Source organism: Calypte anna, chromosome 8, assembly GCF_003957555.1.
Source record: "Calypte anna isolate BGI_N300 chromosome 8, bCalAnn1_v1.p, whole genome shotgun sequence".
NCBI classification, from domain to species: Eukaryota; Metazoa; Chordata; class Aves; order Apodiformes; family Trochilidae; genus Calypte; species Calypte anna.
This window is the reverse complement of record NC_044254.1, coordinates 12,509,084-12,535,732: the sequence shown is the minus strand read 5'-3', so window position 1 is coordinate 12,535,732 and position 26,649 is coordinate 12,509,084. Positions and strand designations below refer to the sequence as shown.

Sequence of the window (26,649 nt, the reverse complement as noted above, 5' to 3'; positions counted from 1 at the left end):
TTACACATAAATGTGGCCACAGGGCTGTGCTTCTAAAGTCTCAACTGAGTACTGGATTCTCATCTAAAAGTGAAACCAGGATTGAAAAACCAGCAGCCAATACTGGTCCTCTACAATAAGAATAACTAAGACAGAGGGAGTGAAATGAAAAGAGCTAGCAATGCATTTTCCCCCAGCATATCAAGCAGGTTTTCAAACAGAAGTAGTGGTCATCAATCACTACCTCATTACCAACCTGTCATCTGGGTTTAGGCTAAATGTATTCTGGCTTGCTGCCATACTGAATGTTCAATGAAAGATCCTTAAGGCTCTCTACAAGTTCAGCTGAAGTCGCACATGCTATACATCAAAGAGGAACATTAGCATTATCATAGCTTAATAAATAGTGCCATTCTGGCAATGTAATCCTATGTGCTAGAAGTATCTTCCATTCCCAGTACTATACTGCTTAAGTAAACAATCTCACTTTCTTGTGTGAAGGTTAGTGATAAATTCATGTAAAGATAATTAGTCATACTGTTAGAGATACACTACCATCCCAGGTGAAGAACATGAGCCAAAATAGCACAGGATTTAAAAGCACACAATAAGATAACGAACTTCATCTTGAAGTATTAGTTCATAATTCTTGCATATTGTGATTTTTTATCCAAGTTTCATTGTGTTGGAAGACAATGATGACATCTGAAGAACCCTAAATCAATGTCTTTTCAAAATAGCATTGGCTTGAATATAGGACTTATGCATACCTCTCGGATGCAATACAGCCACTAAGATGACTGCAAACTGTATTTCAACAGCTGTGAACACTGCTTGCTTTGAGAGTAATTCCTAACTTAAGAAGGGATACTTATAATTAGTCATTCATTGCCACGCAAGCTTTAAGAACTAACTCCTAAACCTGTTTTCAAATTACAAAGATTACAAAGTGGAAGATTCATGAGACACCTTAAGGGGAAGCCTAATGTGTTTTTCTATATCTGAAATAGTTCAGCCACTGATTTTCTTTTTTTAACAATGAAAAATTATCTATAAATTAAGAATACTGTTCTGTCCTTGTATTAAAACTTTTATTTATAAACACTACATTTGCTATACCATTCCTTAATTAAAATAAGAGAAATGGCACCAATATATTCAGTCACATATTTTCAAGTCACAGAATTATCTGAGTCGGAAGGGACCTCCTGAGATCATCTAGGCCAACTCTCCCACTAAAGCAGGATATCCTAGAGCACATTACACAGGACTGCATCCAGGTGGGTTTTGAATGTCTGTAGAGAAGGGTATCCACAACCTCCCTGGGCATCCTGTTCCAGTGCCTTGTCACCCTCATAGTAATGAAGTTTTTTTATATGTTTAAATGGAATTTTCTATGTTCCAGCTTGTGCCTGTCTCCCCTCCTTCTGGCACTGGGAACTACTGAGACCAGTCTGGCTCCCATCATCCTTGCACCCACCCTTTAGATACTTGTACACAGTAACAAATCTCTCAGCCTTCTCTTCTCCAGGCTAGAGTTGTTGCTCTCTCAGCCTTTCCTCATAAAAAAGATGCTCCAATCCACCGATGAGCTTATGATTTTAAAATGACTTAAATGATTTTAGGTATGTAGCAGAAAATCTATCTTGACTAGTAAGCTGGGTTTGTTTTAAACAAAACACATTGAATTTAAACAATGGATTCAAGACCTTATCTATTATCTGACACTTTTTCTTCCTATTGTGTATTGATCTAAACGAAACAGTATCTGCACCAACTCTTGACATAAACACAACATAAGAGAGAAAATTTATATGAGTCAGCAACTTTTCTTTCTTCATATAGATGTAAAGAAACAGTTTCATACCAGAGTTCTCTCCACACTAGAGTAACTCAAGAGAAGTTGGGAACACTTTACAAGAAATAAAGAATACAAGCTGCATGGTGTTTGAATGGTGTCTTCCTAGAGAGAGAATGGCAGAAGATGATGTTTTCAGAGCATGTGTCCTGCTTGGAAATAACAATGCTGGATGCTGAGTCCTTCTCCCATGTATTCACTGAGGCATACATACATGAGGAAAGACAATTCACTTTTTTAATTGAAGTTCTGACAAACTGGAAAGACAGGCTGCTAAATGGTTTTGGTCTGAACAGGGCTTACAAGCTATATACTGCTTTCTTAAATCATGCTCTCCCTTTCCTATCCTGTTGCCTCATCTTCTAAGCCACTTAACTACACGTCATTCTTGAGACAAATTAGGCTGCTTGTGGAATCTTCGCAGTGAAGACTGGATTTCTGTATATACATCTGGATGATAAACTTGTCCTTTCTGCTTTGAGTCAGATCCCTTTTTGCTTGCCTACTTCACAACCTTTAAGGTCTTTCATGTTTTTAAGGCAAGGTCTCTGCTATGAAATGGTGATGCTCAAATAATTGCATTTAGTGCTTGGAAAAAGTGACTACAATAAGCAGTAGTACTTGTGAAGTTCTGGCAGCCCTAAAAGCAATAGGAGTGTATTTTGTGCAGTTCTTGTTCAGGACTGCAAAGAAAAGTCATAAGATTTTCCTTTTACTTTTCCTACTTATGATTTCAGACAAAGGCCCAGGCACCGAGCATGCTATTCATAGTATGCCATCATACATCTTTAAAGGTAGCATAGATTTAATTTAAGCCAAACGTAAGATGCAAAACACATGGCTTACATCAGCTGCTCTAGTAATAACTTCTATGGAAACAAGGTCTGAATTTATAGAAGTTAAACAATTTATCTATTAAACAGTTTATCTATTTAGGACACTAAAGAAAAAGCATACAAATATATGATGTTGCATGTGAAGGTCTCACTAGATCCCTGACAAAACCAAGACTGTACTTAGACATTCTTGGACACAGACACAGCACTAAACAGTTCTGTCCCTAAACCCAACTTCCTTCCTTTCTGTGGCATTTTAGAGGTCTGCCACAAAACTGTGAAACAGTTTAATTAGCAAGCTAAAAGTAATCACTAAACAAAAAAAAACAATGAAAAAAGGTATTAGAAGATGTATCAATTAAAGGTGTACTATCTCTTGTGTATTTGGTGCATAACGTGGGTAGGGGGAAAAAATATGACTGGCTTTCTAAACATCTTTTTCTACAAAAGAAGCCTGCCAATGGAATCACAGCAGGTCTGTCCTCTTCCATGCCTGACAGCTTTCAGACCTAGCTGCCTAATGAAGAAATTTGGATCCAGATTCTTCAGTATAGAAACTACCAGATTCGCAATGCTTCTGACAGCTTTTGCTTCTGAAGTCGCAGTTTGGCTGTTAGACTAAATAATACAAGATCCATGTAGCATTATGTTAAATTCTCATTATCTGCTTCTTTAAATTTGTTTGATTTATTTTTTTTTCTCCTCTCCCTATAAATATACATGGGTCAAGATCTCATGAGAGCTCAGAAGACTTAAAGTCCAGCTGTTATTCCATATGTTCTCTAGGCCAACAACTGCTGCAGAGATACTACCAATACCAAGGTTGGCAAGCTGCTCTAATGCCACTCAGCTTGTAGGTTGAAAGGTCACATCTTTAATGTAGTCAGTTTGTGGCTTTCACAGTAAAGAAAGGGAGTTGCTAACACTGCTGGAGCTCTATTTTATGAAATTCAGTGACAATAAAACCAGATGCCCTCCATTTTCATAACTGCTTTACCTGTCTGTATATCCTTGAATAATATCTTCTAGGGCCTGATGAGGAAAAGAGTCAACTTCTCCATGAACAAGGGAACCTTCTAACTTAAAGATATGGCCTTACTCAGGGACCCTAAGAAAATGGCTGAAGGAATGGTTTGAGGACAGGATTATTTTCTATGAAAATGAGGCTTGAAAATAAAGAGGCTTTTTTCTACTAACTCCCACTGTCAAAGAGTTGGCGAGACTAGATGAGGAACAGAGCAGAAAAGGATGTATGTAAGGAAAGCAAACGCTACTAATACAAACTTACAGGATCTTAAATAAAATTTCTGATAAATAATGATGATTCTGAGTAACCAAATACAATGTGAGTACTATGCTGTAGCCCTTCACCACTAAATTCCACAGACAAATCTGAGTGGGAAAAAAGGTTCACAGAAGAGAGCAGTGCATCATCCAGTTTTACTAAAACATGGCACACCTTATAAATAACTTTACCAGGTTATGATTTCTCTGCATGAAAGGAAAATAGGTCTTTTTAGGAAAAACTCTGGCCAGAGTTTATGCACACCTAAGTGCTGAATTCAAAGAGGAAAAATATTCTGGATGTCTACTGAATTAGAGCAGAAAAGAGGTACAGAGGATAAGGTATACATAAATAATAGGTGGAAATTTACAAAACAGTTTAGAGCAGAATTTCTAAATATTATCCACTGCAGAAAAAATGTTCCACAGTTGCTCATCTGAAGTAAGATGAGGAAATGGGAAAGCAGGCTGCATCTTTCCACTGTCCCATCTAACCTATTTCCAAAACTAGAGAAAAGACAAGTTTGCTCTGACTCAGGGGGCCAGGGCACTCCCAACTTGTCTGAATAAATGCTGCAGTTTCATTGAAGTGAAACTGTACAATCATCAGCTCTGAGTGACCCATACTCCTTGGTAGCTCTGAATAGAACCAAGGGACCTGACACCAGGTCGACACACACAGACATGTACCACAGAAAGAATAAGGTCCCGTGATAAAGGAAGGGAAGTCTAGAAGGCTACCTAGAAACTACAAGACTAGCTGAGACATGAGCAAAAGCAAAATGGCCGTCTGTAGGGCTGTTATAGTCCAGATTAACATGAATTTTTTTTTGGTTTTTTTTTTATTCATGTTACAAAGTCCAACCACTAAGGGCTGGGTGCAAGCATAAACTTTTATTTGACAAAATGATAGAATCCCATGAAAGTCTGGGGAGTATGTTGCCAGGCAAAAGAGGGACAGAGAGCAAAATGGAGAAGATACAAGAAAAGAGAGAGAGAGTGAGGGAAATGGGAGAGAAAGAGTAAGGAGTAAGAAAGTGGAAAAGAAAGAGTGAGAGAGTCAGTCACCACCAGGGGTCCAGCTGTCTGGCAAGTTTTCTTCAAGATGGATCAAGTTCTGATCCTGGGCAGGGCCCAATGCGAGATGGTGGTGGGTCAGGAGCATGACAAGCGGCCACAGAATATACCCTGAAGTTCTTTTGCTCCAAAGGGGCAGCTGTCAGTCAGCTGCCACAGAAGCCAGGTTCATTAGCATCAGAGCCACTGAAGGCAGGCTGCCTGCAGGGGACTTCTTCCAACTTGCCACAGAAGGGTGGAGTCCCCACGAAGCCATCAGTTCTTATCTCCTTCCAGGTGTCACCCCCTGCTCTTCTCAGGTCAGGACAGGTTCATTAGCGTAAGTACAATCAAGGTGTCTGCCCCGCCCCCCTAGCCAGGGTTATCCTGCCTGGGGACTTCTGCTCATCCCAGCATTGAAGGCTGGCCCTTAATAAAGGGGTATAATCTCCACCCAGCCATTAGTTCTTAGGCTCACCTGTAGGGGACTTCTTCCAATTTGCCACAGAAGGGTGGAGTCCCCACACAGCCATCAGTTCTTATCTCCTTCCAGGTGTCACCTCCTGCTCCAGCCAGGCCAGGTACATTATTAGCAACTTCCTCCACCCTAACCAGGACTATTCACTTTAAAATTGTCTTTTGAGGCAAATTCCAACAGTGAGATCAGCAGACTCTCACACCATCCTGTGGCTTAAAGTACAATTTTAAATAATCACTGGGTAGCGATTACAGAGAACTAGAAGAGAAGGAGAACAGAACACGAAAGGGAACAAGAGAGAGAGAGAGAGAAAAAGAGAGAGGGCTTGAATAAATGGAAGTGGAAAGAAAATTAATCTTGTAATTGTCAACAATTTGACATGATCTAACAATCAAATACAATTTTAAATCACCCTGTGAATAAATTTTACAACATGACAGTACTGAATACAACAACAATAGTAAGGACAAAATTCTTCATTGAGGAATATCTTGGATAAAGCGTATCTGGCAGTGGCCACCATGATAGCTAAAATAGATCTACTTTAGTATACTATTAATATTGGTAATTTCATCCCTAATCTGGGGTTTTTGTCATCCCATGTGCATACAATCAAGCACACAGAGCTGAAATCAAACATGCAGCTTAGGTATGAAGAATCAGACCTTTGTCCATACAAACGCACTCACAGCAAATTTAACAAATTTTAATGACACTACAAATCATCTTATTTTCATTGAGTCAGAATGTTTTGGGTTGGAAGGGATCTTTAAGATCTACTGGTTCCAATCCCCCAGCATGGGCAGGGACACCTCCCACTAGACCAGGTTGCAGCAAGTACTGCCCAACCTGATTTTGATGTTAAAATTCCATTAAATCTTTTTTTTCACTTATACTGTATTTCTAAGAAATATTCCTTTTTGTTTGTATGTGTATATTTAGCTGTATACAATGCCAAATACTAACATTTAAGCGACATTGCAGTATATCAAGTTTAAGTCTCATTTCTGTCTCAAATGATAGATGCAAGAATTCCAACCAGGTTGATTTTCAGAACCAGTTAAGTGATTTGTATTCAAAGCAACATTAAAAAAATCCCCATGACAAAGTGTACTTGAACAAAAATACCCTGGTTGTGACATATTCTTTACAACTAATGTGTTTTCATTTTTCATGTGTTGCATCTCATTTATTTTATTCAGACACACATAGTTAAATGTACAAGATAAGGTAAGCTTCCAATATCTTTGAAATAATATATCATTTCTTAGAGATGTTTCACCCACTGCAAGGCTGCTACTCATTAATCAAACATGATCAGTATCTATCACTGCCCAGTGCTAAATAAGAAAAGCACCTCATTTTGAGTTTTGACTTTTATTCACTTGTTAGTCCCTGACCCCTATACTACCACATACTTATTGGAAATATGGAAGCCCCTACTGCATGGAATATGATAATACAGGGAGTTTTAGGAGGACTGTTATACAAGTGGACACATATTTTTCTTTGAGAATAAAGGAAAAAAAGTCTCTTTAACACAAGTGCAATCACAGTCCTCAAAGCTCTTTTCCAACAAGTAAGTAAAATGTAAACATGTAAGCCAGCTACTCCTGGGTCTAGGTATTTTCATATCTGAAATGTTGAAATAAATATGTACTACGTACTTAAAAAAGGTATATTTCATCTTCGGTAAATTATAAAATTTAATTTCAGAAAACAGTATTTAGGATATAATACAACTATAAAAGCATAATCCTACAGGGAAAGTTTAAAGGAAATGGTACAATGTGAGTAATAAGGTATCTGATAAAAAATTTCACCCTCCTTGTGATCAATGAAAAATTGTTGGATTCATGCCAAGAATGAAAAACAAAATTTGTATTATTTAATTTACTATTTTGGCCATTACACGTATTTTTCAAAATACTGGAATAGAAATGAAATTTGTGGAGGCAAGACAAATTGCAGGTTGCTAGGAATGAAGATTCCTGTAGCTCCAAGGAACAACCTGAATGAAAGAACAGTCTGACTTCTCCATGAGCACTTTTATAGCCCTTTTTATGCTGAGTCTTACTATTCCCATTTGATAGTAGAGAATGAAGAAGACAGTGAGCCAAGAGGCCAATAGCCAGACCCCAAGTCTCAGTCTCCACAGAGCATCACACCACATCACTTCCCCCAGCGATCTACTGAGGTGCACGATTTATATTTTTATTTCTAATCAAGTGAAAAATTAAAGGCAGTGAACATGGTTTCCAGTTAAAAACAATTACCATTTCCTGCCACAGCTGCAATTCACTCAGCTCTCCTTTAACTAAACATTTTGTTTGCATATTCTATAGCTTTCTGAATGAACACTGAACGCTGCACTTGTATCTGTGATTATTCACTCTGCAAGGCTGATTAAACACATTCCATTCTTGCAAGCATGGCAGGTCCACAGAAGTGACTAAGCTACAATGTGTATTTTCTCTGCTGCAATACAATAAAGGGCACATTCAGCACATGCAAGGGCCCATATTTGCATTTGAAAAATAAGGAACCAACTTGCTAGTGTAGTGGGTGTATTAAGACTCTTAGGTCTCTATGATTTAAAAAGTGCTAAGATGTATTGGGCTTTTCAGAAAAAGCTATGCACAAAACAGCATGGATTTTAAAAAATAGGGGTGATTTCTTTAGATGCTATCTAGTGGGGGAAGGACATCAGTTTTTTTAATGCAGATTGACTTCAAGCTTTCTTATCAAGCAGCTACTACAGCAACAAAACAGGCAGGAACTTTATCCCAACGATTAGTGCAGAAACCACAACCAAGCACCTTATGTTTCCTGCACAAAATGATCACTATGTCTCACACAGTCTCTCCCAGCTCTGCAGATTTCCCACAAGGAAATGCTCTGTGACCCGCTGGGACTGCCTGAGCTTTGCATGGAGTGCATGGGGGATGAACTACCTCACAAGGAAAGCATCAGATACTTAAAGCTGCCTAAGAACTATGCAGAACAGGCCCCACAATGCCCCTTTTCTTTAGCCACTGAGAGTGTTTGTATCCACGCAGGAGCCCCCTGCAACATAAAAATGGAAACAGCTGCTATTTGGTTGCCCCAGTGCCTATAATCATTGGAGTCGTTTGGGTTTTTGTTTGTTCATTTGTTTTGAAGCAACCCTGATCTAACTCCCTAAAAGTTAAGGAGCCTTCTCTCAGATGAAAATTAAGCCATCATTTTTCATCTACAAAAGATTTGTATTGGGCCATAATAGCAGCATCAAGGCTGTGTTCCAGAATGAACAGAAAAGCAATCACGTCTAAGTCACCTGTGTATTGAAAAAAAGAATTGTGGTATTTTCAATGTCTAACTACTAAATAATATACTAACTATAAAAATAGAATAACTCTTTAAGAAGATATGATTCATTCTCACTTTGAAAAGCCCAGTGTATTAGAGAAAAAGCTCTAAATAGTGTCCTATTGAGAAATGGTCTTTGATAACAGTTGATGTAATGTCAATGTAAATAACATCCAGGAGCTGAAATTTCATTATCTACTAAATTATGAGAATCTATTTAAAAATACACATCATACTCAAATAAAAAAAACCCACTCATTATCATTAGCCATAAACCAACAATGAATTATTTATAATAAAAACAATCCTAAGAAATCTGCAGTGAGTTACACCATTTTCCATTAGATCAATGAAACAGTAACAAACAACCCCCTCACGAATCTTAGAAATGTCTTAATACACCCCAAGTTTCTACTTGGTAAGTGACTAGTAATTTCAATACAATTACACTATTAATATTAAAGATGAATTTGCTAACCCTGTTGATCTTTAAATTCTCATTATTCATTCTTTTTCTTCCTATGAAACTAATCACCAGAGATCATTAGAGGGAATTTTGAACCATCATCTTAGCTGTTGAGTGCAATTTCACACAAATGAATGAACAATAGCCAAAGGATTTCCTGTGAAAGAAACCACTGTCAAGGACAATGTTTGGAAAATATTTTTCTCTTGTGAGATAAACATGAAATTTGTATTAGCATTACCCAAACACTATGAGTACTTAGTATGTTTATTTCCGTCTTCTAATCTTGTAAACATTGTTTTATAAAGACAATTTACAGTACATTTAGCATTAATACACTGAAAGCACTAACACTACCAACAATGAATCCTAATTACTGTCTATACCCCACCTCGTGACATCACCAAGGAAATGCCAAATTTTGAATATGATTTGACACTTTTAAATGTGCATGGAAGACTATCCATGTGACTGTGCACAAGAAATGTCAAATTTAATCTCAGTCCTATAGGACACACCAGAATGCTACATAAACCCAGAGAAATATTTGCATATATTAACCTTTCTTTTAAAAGACTTGCAATGTGATACATACTATAATATTTATATGTTCTATCCTAATTATATACACAATCTTACTAATCATTAACATATGTTTTTACACAGTGTCTTAATTTCACAGTAAAACCAACCATATGACTGGCATCTCTGAAAATTATCGATCAGAATAGCAAAAAACAATTTTCAAGTATCATCACCATGACAAGTGGTTCAAAAACCTGGATAATCTCTATCCACTCAAAATTCAAGACACAGCAGGAAAAATATTTACATAGCTTAGTTAAAGATTACTCACTATAGTAAACATGTAAAATGTTCTCCTCAGATATTTGTTGCTTTTAAAAAATACCATCCCATTAAAGCTAAAGATATCTGGAAAGTAGTGGATGTGCCTTCCCATGATTAAATAAGCTATTGTATTGGATAATAAAATTACAACTATTACTGGAATAAGAAACCTTTCTGATTAACATGTTGAGCCTGAAGGGAACCTGTTGGGCAGAGGCTGCAGGCAAATAAAGCTACAAGTCTCAGAAAACCCTCAGACTGTGAATCCCATCCAGACAAACAGAATCACTAGTGAGTGTGCCCCAAGTTATATGAAGGAGCAAATCTGCCCTCAAGCATACTCAGGTGTTGGGATTTCCCCCTGAAAGGAGGTAACACAACTAAAATGTTCCTAGATCAATAAAGGCCTGACTGCCAAGCAAGGATTAAAAGTGCAGCACATGACTGAGAAGCACAAGAAGCAGAGTCAGACAAAGCCTTGAGCCTTGCTCATGCCCAATGGTGACTTCCTAGAGACCACTCTTGTGATGCAGAGAAGTGGCAGATCAAGGTGGTTTCCTAAACCAATCTCTCAAAGTCCTTCAACAAGTACTACAAATCCACAGCAAAAAATCCAGTCTTAACTTGCCAAATCAATCCAACAAGCATATACACCCCTTGTTTGGTGGTGTTTTGGTGAAACAGAAACAGTATATATATGAAACACAAATGTGTACAGGAAGACTACTTAAAACTTCATTCATTGACACAAAAAAAAGTGCTTGCCATTGTCTTACCAAGAACTGGCCCTAAATAAGTAAGAATTCAATACACTTCCTACTTCTGTACAATCTCTAAAAATATAACAAATCAAATGCAACAAGTCTAGGTTTTTAACCAGTTTTTTATCCTTCGGAAGTAAGATGAAGTATAGTAAGGAATCTCTAAATCTATTGTTTAAATTCTGTACTGTGTCAGTCCTCCTGTAGTATTATGTAGAACATTCCAAAAAGTGTTTGAGTGCATTAAATGCATACTGGACCACATGTTTTCTCCTTACCAGGAAAGAGAGATCAACCAAACTAAATGGATATGCACCAACTTACAAGACATATTTCACATGGTTGTTCATTCTGTGTCTGAATGCAAGTGTGGAAGTAAAAAGATGGTAGCATAATTACTAGATGTACGTCTAAAAAATAAAACTCACTATTGCAATGAACTTTCAGAAACAGGTAAGCAAGCAAAGCACTGAAGTGTGTAACATCAGAATATGCAAATGCAATAACAAACATTACCATTTTGTTCAATATTTTCTCTTCTTATGTCATTCCCAAACATCAAAATTCTTAAAAATTGACTGCTTGTATAAATTACTGAAAAAAATACTTGATAATGTTAGAGGAATTAATCTAAGATACTGAAAAAATTCTCCACTCTTAAACCGATATGAGTCAAATTGATTTTGTCATTATATTTAGATGATCATTTCCTCAGGGAAACTGTCCAGCATCTTGGAAAGAGACAAAAGAGCATTTTGTAAAACAGGTGCAGTAGAGATTGTTATGCTAAGCAGTTTTTTGGTAGGAAAGGCAAGTAAATAAATGCATGAAAATCTGTGCAATTGCAAGTGTATAACTTAAGGATGCCCTTGGTCCAATTACTAGTGGTTTTGCAAGTGTCCTAAGACTCTTAACAATAAATAAGATGTTCTCTGCATCTGAGCCCTTAAATCATTCAACTGCCTACTGTTTCATTGGTGTACCAGGAACTTTCCATCAATATCCAGAGCAGTAGTGAGGACTACAGACATGAAAGAACAGTTTGCTACAAATATCAATAGTAAGAAGAAGAAGAAGAAGAAAAAAAAGATGCCTCAAATATAAAAATTCTTGTAAATATCTATATTATTGGTCTCCAGGTCAGTTGGCACACTGGGACTAGAAGTTCAAACATCTGCTGTAAGTGTGTTAAGAACAACTTCATTGACAGAGTTCCTTTTCTATTAATTTTTCTTTTTTAATAACAAAGCATTTTTAGATTGACCCAGAAGTTGAGAATAACATGAATATTGAGGACTAGCCAGTTTTGTACAAGAGCCAGTTTCTAGTGTGATTTCTTAGTCATTCCCTTCATGTGAGACATGAAAAAAATTGGGCAATGTGGTGTTACAGAGGGGTACATTCATCCTCTAAGCTGTGAGCAATGAGCAAAGCCTCTCCAGGAGGTAGAATATAAAGAACCCCCATTCCTCAAAGCATAGAGTTGTGTAGGCCACCTTCCTTGGAACTTCATTTCATATAGTTGCACTTTATGTGCAGTTTTGATTATGCTGGACTCTGTTTTACATTATAATTGTAAATCCATTTAGCATGAGCCTTCTCATAAAAGCAAAACAAACACAACCCCCCAAAAAACCCAAAACAACTAAAAAAATTTTAATAGTTTATTTTAAAACTATTCATTTTACTGTAAGGCAACTATGAAATCTTTTTAATTGTTTGGTTTTTTTTTTAATCCTGCCATTGCTCTTCATCACTGCTGATCTTCAAACTGTTCAAGGTACTCTCTCTGACTTCATGATTCATCTTGATGACTTAATTCTCATTATATCTAATACATAACTATCATGGCTTTTCATAGCTAAATGGATTTGACTATTTTGAATAAAATGTAATTCCAAGTGTTTTCCCTGGCTCTGCAGCCTGTATTAACTTTAACTACATAAAGATACTGATGTCTGAAAGGCCACTGTTGTTACCACTTAAAACCATGGTTGAAAAGCCCCACCTTTGCAAGATTTGGAGACAGTGACAATCCTTGTCTACAAGTGCTAATAAAAAACAACCCAGAAACTAAACTAAGTAAGCATTTATTTTTAGTATCTAGCCAATGTTGTTTCCAAATTCATTCTTTCATACACTACCTTACAACATATTATTTTTCTCCCCTGCTTTTTGTGTTTTATCTGGTCTTTAGGCTTTCAAATATCAAAATACTTATGATATCATAAAATAATAAAAATAAAAATAAAAGCCCCAAAATCACAACCAGAAATAGAGCTGAAGATCCTAAGAGCCTACAGTGGTGCAATGCTTGTATTACAGTTCCATCATTAATCAGTGTGCATTATATTTGAAATTATTTGCTACATTACCATTGAACCAAACAGGCTTTTTCAAAGAGGCCTAAAAGCACAATTTTAGGGACCATCTTAAATGCCAAAAATCAGAAAACAATTTTGAAAAACAACCACCCAGTAAGTAAATCCTGGATATATTTTGAAATTACTCTGCCTATGAACTTCCATTTAGAGAGCATAAATGAAATAGCAATCAAAGAGAAAGGAAAACTCAGAATACATGGTAAAACAAAACCAAAGAAGCAAGCAAATAAAAGTCTGTTCACAACCTGAAATGAGAACTATTTTGAATATCACATATTTCCTCCATAATGTCAGTGCTGGCCATGGGCCTACAGGCCCCAGATTTCAGGTCCTCCAAATTTAGTTTATGAATCAGGAGTACGATGCAAATTTTTTTCCTATAGCACAAGCAAAATGAACATCTGTTCAGATTTTGCCATGTAGGTTTATATCTGTGTGGGTGGGTGTGAACAGAACTCTTGATGTGTAATATTCTTCCCATCTGCACACCAGGTGGCACTGCATAGTTAATCAGAAGATAATAACAGGCATGAGGAGATTACTTACTTTTTGGGAGACAGTAAATTAGTCTCACAGGGTTTGGTTGTTTTTTTTTAAAAAACAAGGAACATCAATGCTTGGACTTTTAATTTCATTTTTTGGTGTGTAATTTCATTCCAATCAATGGAATCATCTGATTATATTATTGTTTGAATGCTGTGTTAATTAACTATGAATGACTGCAATTATCACAAAGGTTGTTTCCACAAGGGATTTCATTTTTTTTCTCTTTTTTTAATGTACTGTTTTAACCCTTACAAGCAGGATATACTGCTTGCAGGATATATCTAAGGAACAATCTGCTTAGATTTAATCTGCATGCTCACCTAACTTACCATTTTGTAGTATTTGATAGAGCATCCAAATATCCTAATACAATAAAATTGTCTTTATTAAAATTCAATATCACAAGATGGAGGAAGAAATAAGAAAGGTTCATTACCAACTCTATTTGCCCTATAGTGAGAAGTTAATTAGAAAGTTAGTGCTACATGTTTAAGCCTATGGGCACTATAAAGTGTCTAAGCAGTATTTGGGAATGGGGGTTTATGTTTAAAAAAATATTTTATGAAATAAAAAAATCTTTGAAGATACTTTTTTCTCTGATCTTTACATAAAGAGAACTTAAATGTTATATAAACACCTTGTGTTATGACAAAATGTTGCAGAATAAGGATAGAGGTTTGTATAAAAAGTCTTCTCCTGAAAATATGTTTATGGTGATAGTTTCTTTATATTTGTTTGAATGTCACATAAAACATGTCCTTAAACACATTCAATAATTAGGTCGTTAATTTTCATTCAATTAAATAGTTATTTAAAAATAATTCTGTGTTTTCTCTTTCAGAAACAACATACAATGCTTTGTAGAGTCTTAAAAGACCCACAGAATTCTAATTTCTGAAGGATGTAGCTGAACTATAAGAAGGATGAATCATAAAATCCTGGTATTTCTGCATTTGCTCTGATAGCCAAGACAGACATATACAGTCTTTTTTTTTAATTTTTTTTTAAAAAGTGAGTATTCTACCCTGAAAATCAACCAAGAGCCACAGTAACACAAAGCACAAGGTCCCTTTTGCTGCCTTACTTCGCTGTCTCTGAGGACCATGTGCTCTCCCCTCTAGGCTCTTACCCCATCATTGATTTCTCCTTTTGCTCTCAGCATGCTGACTCTCTATTGCCCTCAGCTGCTGTGGTGTTTACAGAAGGCAGCAACTGCTGCAAGAGTTTTTAATGGCAAAATTTTCAAACTGATTTATCAGGTCAATCACAAATTCTTCACAAGCATTTCTTATCAAAATTTACCTGATTCCAGGTAAAATATGTTACATGTTATCTATTACATCTGAAAAGTTGGGGTTTTTTCTGTGTAGAGTTTGATCATAGTTTTAAAACTTTGAACATTCAATTGGGAGATTTAATATCTACTCATTAATGTTTGTGAATAAGAAAGTAAAACCAAGACTTGTAGCTGGAAGATAAACAGAATTTTTAAATTAAAATTTTAAGGGCTCTAACTCTACATCTTTAATTCTTAATCAGCATTTTTAATTGCCCAGTGAAATAAGACTAAATAAGTTTAGAAATTTCACAAAAGTAAATTACAATTAAAACTAAAAAAATAAAGGAGGAAATCTCAAAGTATATTTGAATAGTTGTTCCTCCCTTTGAATGGATGCTGGATGGGTTTTTTTTCCTGTGAAAAAATTCTCATGTGTACTACTGTCCATCATTACTTTTGATGAAAGAAACTGAGATTCATTGGCTACCCTTTACTACTTACGCTAGCTGTAATCTGAAATTAGGACTCCTAAGAAAAACAGAATGTTATGTCTCTTAGGCCCTTGTAAACAAAACACAAGATACACCTGCTGCCAGATGTTGCAATATTTACATCTTTGTAGAGAGAAAACTTAGAAGTTGAAAGTAATTGATGGTCAGGGAGGAGGTGATTCACATATTGATCCACTAGAATTAAACAGAAGTATAGCATTCAGAAGTAGCTGGATGAAACACAGTTCAGATAAGGCAAAAAATGTGAGCTTGAAGGAAAGAGCTACAGAAGGAAAATAACTGACAATCCTATGACTGAGACTCACCAACTATTTTTCTAACATTCTGCTATTAGAGGGCAGTGTTAGATTGCTGTGTGCCATTGGCCAGATTGATGTCTTTCATTACCACTCATCCAGGTAACTATGAAAGTTTTTCCTTGGATCTAGTCTTTACTTGTTCAACATATGTCTTCATAACCCAAATTCCACACTAGTCTCTACAATGTTAGACACACAGCCACAGCCTAATTGGGAAAGATAAGATAGCGCAAAAAAAAACCAGTGCAGGTAAAGTGATACTCATAATGAAACCCAGAAGTAGGCAAAGGTTGGTGACACACACTGGCCACCTGTTCATTTTCAGCTCTAGTACAAGGTGTTTTTCTGAGCTTTAAAGAGTGATCTGTACGCACCAGGCTGCCTGGCTGAATAGTCTGCCACCTTAAGATAAACTATCATAGTCTCAACACCTCAGTAAGCAAAGACTGGAAGAAAAGCCTCTTTTTTATTATTATTTATTTTAGAGAAGAGCTGTTAATCTGTATCTGTCTTTGAATTTCTTAGGAGTTCTTCACTCTTCAGATCTGAAACACAGCAAAGATATTGACTAGAGCACACTTTTAAAACCTTCCCAAACAGCTCTCACAAAAAAGTCTTTGCTATTCTTTTTTTTTTTTTTTTTTTTTTTTTTTTTTTTTTTTTTCTATATGGTCACTTGCTAGAAGAGCTCAAACCCCAATCAACAATGCTTTACCTTCCACAGAACCAGATGAGGAGTCTACTGCCCCTACCTCATGCAGCATTCCCACCAAAAAACAGATTTTTTCTGATGCATAACCGTGTAGAAAATAGCTTTCAAAGTTCTCTTCATAAGTCCACCTGCCCCCATGTAGCTGGCTATTTACAAGTGCTCTTCCATTTCATGAATCCCACATGAACTCTTGTACAGCCCTGACTGATATATTCTTGAGTTCCATCTAATTTTCAGATTAAAGTGCTCTTTAAGACTTTGTGCTCTTCAAAAATCACATTGCTATGAAAAAAATCTCTCATAGTGTACTCCCTCATCCCATCAGAGACTTTGTCTTCTTTTACATACCCATTCCCTTTTCCTTTCTTTCACTAACAGGTAAGATTGAAAACTACCATATTTATTTTCCACTTTATATAAACTGTGGCATGTCATTATTTTACTTCCATGATTCAGGGTAATGTTCAAATGTGACATTTAATTGAACATGTTTGTTCAGTAGTTAAAGAACACAAAAATATATAAAGTATAGATGCATTATGGAAAACCTGCTGTTAAAATTTTATAAATGCTCTCTTGCATTAATATAGATAACCTTAGAAATCTGTAATCCCTAGGTTTATCTTCCATGTTTCATTACCAGTATGCAAGGCCACATTACTGTCCAATGTCTTACACAGTATAGTAGAATAGAGATGAGAGGCAGATATGGGGGTACAGAGAGAGATCAGCTTCATCACAAATGCAAGATAACTTCCAGTAAAAAAAATTGGTAGGAACACATAATCCTTCATTAGCATTTATGCCCTCTGTTTCCTAATACAATCAGAGAACACATGGTTTACAGGAGAATTACGCAGCAGATACCTTCTCTTGTTTATTAAATGCTGGTTGTGTCTCCTTACCTAGCATCTTAATGGCACAATGCTGTCAGTATATATTTCTATCAAAATTATTTTATATTAGGATAACTTAATTAAGGTAAGAAAATAAGCTTACATAATTAAAACAAACATTCTAATCCCATCTGTAGTGCTCAGTGGTCATTTTCGCTAACATCTAACTGAAATGTTTTTTTTAATTTCTGAGTCAGAAATGCATGAAATGCATTCTGAGTCAGAAATGAATGAATCCCTCATTGGTGAGACTTCACAAAGCAGTTTGAAAGACAGATTAAAACAAAGAAGAGAAGTTGGACCATTGCCTTGTATACAATTACATCAAAACATGACACATCAAAATTCCTATGCATAGAAGTTCTCTAACAACGTGAGGGTTTAGGATTATATAAATCACAACATTCTCTGTACTATAATCACATGACAGAAAAGACCTGCAAAGCTTATTATACTGCATACCCAGATGGCAAACAACAGTTGTCGCTGTACTAAGAATTACATCTCTGTAATCAATAATAGGAAGGAGGAACAGTTGGACAACTTGTTTTCTATTATGTTCACTTAGGCAACGTCTAGATCAATAAAGAGCATTAAGCCTCATACCAACTGCAGACGATGCCTGTTCAACATGCCTATCATATGGTAGCAATGGGTCCAGCTGTACTTCAAAATTCTTGTAAATGGATAACAATTCTAATCTAACATTAAAAAAAAAGCAATGATTCAAATAGCAGGCAGGTGCAGGAATTCTTTATCACATGAGAGAAGACAGGCCTGTGAGGCCAGTTTTAGTATAAGCCAAAGTCAACTTATTTTAACCCATCCCATTATTACATTTCACTACAACCTATCTGAAGGATGTTACATACTTTATATGAAGGAAAGAAAAAAAGCAACCAAGCGTGGTATCACTGGCTTACATATAGACTTGCTAATTATGTGGGTATAATAAGCTGTTTGCAAAAATTGAAAATGAACTTTTGTATTGCTCTGGGACAATATTGCAATTAATTACAAGTAATTTTTTTAGTCTATTTTTTAACCATTTAAACAAAAGATAAATAAATCCATTTAGCAACATTTTCATCATGTTTAAAAATCTATCATATAGATGTGATTACGTTAAAAAACACCTGCCTTAAGACAGCTAGCTATGGCTTCCTGTTTTTTTAAAATTTTCCACATATTCCATACTTTCATAATGCACCAAACTGAAACCGTCTCATGTCATGTTATTAACACAGATGAAAGTCACAATTTATTCTTATACATAATTCATTTCAACATGACAAAACACAGGTCAGTGAACTGCTCTTACCTATTCCAATAAAGACTGCCTGATAGCCATCTTCTTTCAAGGTACTGAGTGTCATTCCATTCATTGCAAGGCCTTTATTAAAAATCATCTGAAAGAATTAAAGATTACTTGCTCTTAATGTGATAATGTTAAAACAATTTCTATCATATCCTGTACCCCAAATCTTCACAGAAACTTTTAGTGAACAAAGCAATGTTTTTTTTTCCCAAGACAGACTTAAAAGGCCAGATTTTAAAAAGGTACCACACTAGAGAAAAAACAAAAAACAGTTTAGGAAGAGAAATAAAGAAACTAAAAGACATGACATTGTTCTCTATTGACAGGAGTTCTGAACATCAAAGTTTTCAAACACAGTATCAGGAACTTGGTATCCAGCTGTACAGAGTACAACGCCAGTCCCTGAGGAAGGATGGTATTGCTTTGTGCTGCAGCCTCAAAGCTCACAGACTGAATTTTGCACTGAGACCACCACTAGAACACGTACATGCCAAAACTCACAGCAAAAACGATGGCATTTTTGTTGGTTCAGCAAACCTGCCTGCAAAAGATTGGGGCAGAGATGGCATTAAGTCTGAAGAAGGCTCTGTGCAAATTACAGCGTGACTTAATCATTCATTGTGAAACACACTGTTCTGCCTGGTAACCTAAAACACATTTTCAAAATTACAAATGAGATCAGGTTTGATTTAGACTTGAAATTGCTAATTTTAACTTAGATGAACAACAATGCCCAGGGTGTGGTGATTGATGTTCGTTTCTTGAAAAAAATAAGTTACAGTAACAAAAATGCACCTACAATCTGTGATTGTTTCAGTTCAACTATTATTCAATTCCAGAAGCAAAAGCTGAAAAAGTTTTGCAATATTCCACCAGTAACCCTGCTTTCAGCAGCCACTGCACAGGCTCAGCAACTGAAGATGTTACGAGTGAGACAGGGAAGAGCTTTTGCTATCTCCTGCATAGGGGTCATGCGACTGCAGAGACACACACACCTTCTGCTCATCTCTGCTAACCCCAAGGCTTTTGAGTGCATAAAGTGCGTGTGATTCCTCTTCTGATATTTTGTACTTCTTGACACAAGTATAAATGCTTTTGTCCCTGTACTTCAGATTCTCTGAACTTGAATGTTGTCCACCCAGATTGTTATATCACTTGTCTATTCACTTTACAAAACGCTACCCTCTACTGTGTAAGCACTAATACCTTGTCATCTTAACAGTTTAGTTTTCATGGCATTGTGCATCTTTGGTTTTTGTTTTTTTCCCATCGGTTAAAAGTAAAAAGGCTGACTTCATTTTGTGGAGATTTAGTATAAATTTGAGGAGAGTTGGAAAAGCCATGTATAGTTTAATCCTTTCAAGAATACAGACTACATCCTCACTGGCAACAAAATGCATTCCATAAATTGTCATTTCATTTTGTAACCTATTATATACATATGATATGAAAACCTAATGAAGGATTTAAATGGCAATACTATTTTATGTGGGGATTCATAATACTCCTAGGGCCTAGCTCCATAATCCTTATTCAGCTGACTAATTCTTACTAATTTCATTAGAATTGAATAAACAGCACTACTGAGTATTTACACAATACAGCGCCTTCCACTACAGATCTGGAATGCTTTAAGTAAACAACCAGAAAATATTTCCAGCTTATAGAGGTATAAAGCTAAGATCCTTAGTGAACCAGACTGCCAGAGGGTCAATTGCAAAACCATGGCAGAGCCCGGAAACAAATTTACATTGAGATTCTCTGCTGTGATTCCAAACTGCAGGGGACCCACAGGGCACAGTGACACGGTGGCTCCATCAGCCCAGTCTGGAGACCTTTGCATGATGGGGGGCCCTGGGGAACTGAGTTTTGTAGAGGGTTCCCAGGAGCCGTTGCCCAGCAATTTTGTAAAAAATTGTCTAGGTGCTCTGGTTTTAGCCCCATCCCTAATTCAATCTCCATTCTATTACTCTTTTCAAGGGCTGCAGAGGGATCTTTAGAGCAGAAAAATAGACCTGTAGCATTTAAAGCCTTATCATACAGCTTACCAGTATTTTACCAAAACCTGAGCAAAATGAGGTTCTCACTTGGATTTTGTGGCAACAGTCTACTGCTTTTACGACATGAACCAACACAAAAGATTCCAATAAGAATTTCTTCCTTCATTGAACACTTTAATATCATGTTTAATATGTATTATCCCTCCTGGTCCTCAAAAACTTGATCCAGTGATGCATTCTACATTTGAAACTTCTATTAATATGTGCAGAAATTGTAAACACTATCTAAATCTTCAGCTCAAGCCCTGAATTAACAATAAAGGAATGTTCCCATTCTCTATAAACAACACACATTTGTTTAGCAGAATAATGCATAACTATTGCTTTCCAAGAAGTTGAATGACTGTTATTGTTTATAATAAATGGTCATGTTAATGCTTCACTTAAATTGATACATTTTATTATAGAATTAACTTGGATGCAAGACTGTAAGATAAATTATTAAGAAAAAAACTCAGGGAGTGGTAATGACAGGAGAAGTATAAAATACGAATGTTTTAAGAAGTGCCAAAATTGCAGGAAAAAAACTCTATTAAAAAAATCAAATCATTCCAATAGCTACACTGAACCCCTAAAGCAATTTAGGAATTTGTTTCTTACAGACAATTAATCACATGCAGGCATGCCAGATGAGAAGTATTGATTGCCCTTTTCCAAACTACTGGCATTCAGACAGGAGACAGACAAATGCCCTAAGCAAGAGGAAGCATCTTCCTGCCTCTGTCTAGCATAGCTTTTAATTGTTTTTTTACTAATATGCATGACATTTTGCTGTTAATCTTTGGCTGAGTCCTCATTCTTTTTTCTTTCATCTATATATAGGAAGGATGTATTTTTCATTACCTTCACGCCAAGATCCTTCAGAAGCTCAACTTCGAAATTCACAACATCATATGGCAATCGGAACTGGGGGATTTCAGACGTACTAGAATAAATAAAGACACTCGTGAAATTCTTCCAGCTTTTAGGAAGAAAGGTTTTTTATTTCTAACATTCAACACGTATAATATAGGTTAGCTAATTTCGATGTATGTGAAATGTGTTGAAGCTTGGCTGATGGCTTTTTAAAAATTGTTAGAGTGATAAAACAGCATTATCCACCCATCAGTAAAAAATCTAGGCCAGGAATGCAGCATTTTGAGGCCAATCCTGCCCACAGTTGTAGGTAAACAATATATTTAAGGCTTGGGTCCAAAACATCTTCAGCTCCATTCTTCTCGTTCACCAGAATTTGCTACGTTAAAAAAAATAAAGACATCCATTTAAGAAGAGATAACATGGCTACAAAGCAAAGTAATCTAGGAATAGTTCATTAAGTTATCCAATAAGAAAAAAATCAAATTTTTTTTTTTTTTTAAGTGTTGTATATGCTATTTCAAGCAACAGTATTTAAAACTTTATCCTCCCCCATTTCTACTTGATAAATTTCTTTGATCTTTCAGGATGGATAAAGTCAGTAATTTTCTATCAGCTCTTGGTCTCAAGTCTGCTTTTAATTTAATGTTTATTAGCTGGCATTTTTCTTCTCCTGGGGAAGTGCAGGAATGACATCTTCATCTTCCCAGATTCACAGAATTCCTAGATCTCTGGTAAGGGAAAACTGCAGTGTAAGGACAGAATCTCAATTTATATATGCTGGTACAGATCTTTATCTCCATTTAAATTACATCTACTCATGCCAGTTCAGAATATTTGCCACGAAACACCTTACAGGTAAACAAGGTGATATTTTGTATTTTAGATACTTTTCATTGAAGACAAATTAACCTGAATATGCAGAAACCTAAATATGTGGAAGTCTGTCCCCAGATATTTTTAAGGTTCACACAGGCTAATCTGATTTCAAATTAATGGTTCTATAATTTCCATAACAAACCCCTGGCATATGAGATTCACTGTGCCTTTATTTAACATATTATTACTGACCACATAATCTTTAACATCTAACTTTGACAGACCAGAAGGAATTAATTTATTTTAAATCACATCAACTTTAACTTTGTTAAAAAGAAACTACTGTTCATCCTTATGATTTCTAATACAGCCTGTTTTTTCACCTTTCCTGACCAGAGTGCAATGGCAGTCATAACAGTACAACTTTCATAGGTCATGTTAAATGAAAAGGTGTGTGAGGCAGAAACTAATGTATAAATATGATTCTGCAACAGAGATTCAATAAAGAAATCTAATTTAAAAAGGGAAGTTCCACATCACCTATATATTTTGTTGAAGCCATTTCCATGACTCCTAGAAGAACCAAAAATAGCACTGGCTGTATTATGTCACTGTCAGAATTTGTAAACCACTTTTTGCAGTTATTAAACATTTATTTAGTGTTCTGAGGTAGATCCAAATATTTGTCTGTTTAAATATAAATGAACATGTATGTTCATATGCAAACAATTCTTTCTCAGAGGACACATGAACACATATTTACCATGAAAAAAATTATTTTATGAAAGTCCTAAGGCCGATCATAATTCTGATAACAATTTCTTCCAGCAGCAGAAGACAGTCTCTGACTCTGCAATGGAGAGAGACAGAGGGGAAAGAGAAAATGGAGCAAAGGTACAAGAGGGATACAATGGAAGGGAGGTGTCCCACAAATTCACCAATTCCTTAAATCTGATGCAATTTAGAGGTGCTTGGACAGGTTCTTACTGCTTCTCAGAGATCCAAATTACTTTTGCTCAAGGGACTTAGCTCTGCCCTAGAGGGAGAAATACTTTGGTACATTGTAATCCGTAACTCAGCTAGGAACACAAGAAGTGAAGCTTGTTCATAGTTTCTAAGCAAGAGTGTGATCTGCTCACTTCTTATCTACTATAAAGCAGAAATTTTACCCACCTAGTGAAATGCAGGGAAACCTGCTTGTGAATATGAAAAATTAGATGTGTTCAGACAACCACAGACTTATGCTATGCTTAAATATCACAACTACAGGCACTCCGATCACTAGACACTTTTCTATCACCATAACATTAAAGTTAGCTATGATGTAAAATGTTTGTGAAGGAACATCCTAGTTAGAAACACTTTCAAAAAACAGGCAGAGTAAACTAAAAAAGGGCACAGCAATTGCCCTTCCAAATAGCTGATTCCAAATACAAAATTTATTTGGCCTTATTATCCATTTGCAGTGATCTATGAAGCCTTGAAAACACACCCATCAATAAGCCAAACTTGTTAAAAGATGTACTGTAAATACTTAAAAATGCAATAATAGCAGATTGCTGCCACAGGCCAGCCTCCCTTCCGTTCCAAGATTAAAATATGGATAAAAGGAATTTATACCCTTAAGCCAGATGTGGAACCATGAAGAGTACTAACAGAAAAAGCAAAACTGAGTGTAAGGCTTTTTGCAGTAGAAGAGACTAAACTTTATTTTGAATTCAACTTAAAACATGAAGAACAGATGCAACTTAAGATCACATTCCTTCAAATATGCAAATGCACAGTAAGCAACAGCACCATTGGACTGTGAACACTGCAGGCAACTGCAGAAAGTACTGTATTATATTGCTGACTCCAACCTGTCACCAAATAAAGCTTCATTTTTAGGAACATCTCATTATTTCTCACCACTTAAAGTTTGGTACTCAAGAAATCATGCACTACACAACAGGTGAAAAGGCATTTCATACACTAAATTTTGCAACCCTCTATAGCAACCAGTTCAAGTTAAACAGCTCCACAGTTAAATGTCTATGTATTAACCCCTTGATAATTAGGTAAAATACTTCTGAACCTCAGTAGGAAAAATGCAAGTAATCAGCTCAGCATCTCCAACATTGATTCTCTGTCTTCCAGAGCCCTGAATAAGTATTTGATATTATGACATTATGGATCAATTTCGTTAACAGTGTCGATTCTATTGATTTCAGTGATGCTGCAGTGAGAAATGCAAGCACATCACCCTTCTTTCTTTCTGTTTCTTTTCACTTTTTATATTGTGAATGCTTTAATATGAGCACACCTTCAACATGCAAAATTTATTTTTTCATTTGAATGGGTTGGTATCCACTAGTCAGTTTCTGAAATATTTTATCTTATACTTAGGAATTTCAACAAACTTACAAGATAAGATCTCAGTCATTGCTACAGTGCTAAAAAAATCCCAATTTATCGTGTAAAGGAAATAACACTATGCAAATATCAGCCAAGTGCTTCCCATACAGAAAAACTTGAAAGGTACCTTGCTTTGTGTATCTGCAATTTGTTGAAGGTTTACAGTTGTAGGAGGGTTATTTCACTCTTAAGGTATGCTTTACTAAAATTTGAAGTCCAAGAATACATGATAGATTTATTCACTGTTTTATTCACTTTTATTTGCATAAGGTAGCTCATGAAAGCATTCTAAATTTAAAATTCTACAGTAATTAGTACATTGAAAGCATTTTCATTCTTTTACTCTGTAGGGCTACAAGTACTTCATTATGTTTTAAAAGTTTTGGATAAGAGAAAATGACTCCTGACTTAATTTTCTAAAGTGTTAATTTGATAACAATTGCACCCTGGAATTTTAGAGGTCATATGAAGAAATTATAGGAGATAACCTCCAGATTTTTAATTAAAGCTTGCCTGCAACTGTACCCATTTTAACTTGAATGATGAATTCCATGAATGAAATAAAAAGTAAGTTTTATAAACTTTCTACTCTCTTCCTTTAGTGAAGGTGTATGTATCATGTATAAACTATGTTTGCACAATATTACAGAATCATAGAAAGTTAGGGGTTGGAAGGGACCTCAGAAGTCCAATTCTCCCTTCCAGGGCAGGGTCACACAGGAATGTGTCCAGGTGGGTTTTGAATATCTCCAGGGAAGGAGAATCCACAACCTCCCTGGGCAGCCTGTACCAGTTCTCTGTCACCTTCACAGTGAAAAAATTCTTCCTAATACCTGTACGGAACTGCCTGTGTTCCAGTTTATAATCATTGCCCATTGCCCCAGGGGTGCTAGTCAACCCCTGTGAAAAGCTTTACTCTGTCATCCTGGCACTCAATCCTTACATATTTACAAACACTGATGAGGTCACCCCTCATTCTCCTCTTCTCCAAGCTGAAGGGACCCAGCTCCCTCAGTCTTTCCTCATAAGGCAGATGTTCCACTCCCTTCATCATCTTGAAGACGCTCTGCTGGACCATTCCAAGCACTTCCCTGTCTTTCTGGAACTGAGGGGTGCAGAACTGGACACAATATTCCAGATGTGGCCTCACCAGAGCAGAGTAGAGGGGAAGGAGAACCTCTCTCAACCTACTAACCACCCCCTTCTAATGCACTCCAGGATGCCATTGGCCTTCATGGCTACAAGGGCACATTGCTGGCTCACGGTCATCCTTCCATCCACCAGCACCCTCAGGTCCCTTTCCCCTTTGTTGCTCTCCAGCAGCTCAGTTGGTGCTTTGCTTTTTATAATCGTTGGAAGCAGTGATGCGTTGTCACTGTTTTTTACCTTAAGCCACCAGCATACTCCTGTTTTTCAAATATGGTGATGTTTGAATATCCCAATCGAGCCAAAAAGGAAGCACAGCTTAAACTTGCAGGTCCTGCACCAAGGAGAGCTATCTTCATGTGATAAGCTTCAGGCATATCTTCTACAGAAGGTAAGGAAGGGCTTCTGATCTGAGGAATATTCATAGCTTTGAACACCTGAAAAGCAACACATTCAACATGTTACACATTTCCTCTTTAGTTTTATTGTAAGTACGATGGTGGAAGCTTCTGAT

General features: G+C 36.3%; 1 protein-coding gene across 1 annotated transcript in view; it reads right to left on the bottom strand.

Moving 5' to 3' along the window:
• DPYD (dihydropyrimidine dehydrogenase) overlaps window positions 1-26,649 on the bottom strand; it is a 340,069-nt gene that overhangs the window by 200,593 nt on the left and 112,827 nt on the right. The window contains exons 6-8 of the mRNA XM_030455551.1: window positions 26,376-26,572; window positions 21,765-21,846; window positions 18,865-18,952 (exon numbers count right to left, since the gene is read on the bottom strand). Of these exons, the coding sequence (XP_030311411.1) occupies window positions 18,865-18,952; window positions 21,765-21,846; window positions 26,376-26,572 (367 nt within the window). The remainder of the gene's footprint in view (window positions 1-18,864; window positions 18,953-21,764; window positions 21,847-26,375; window positions 26,573-26,649) is intronic.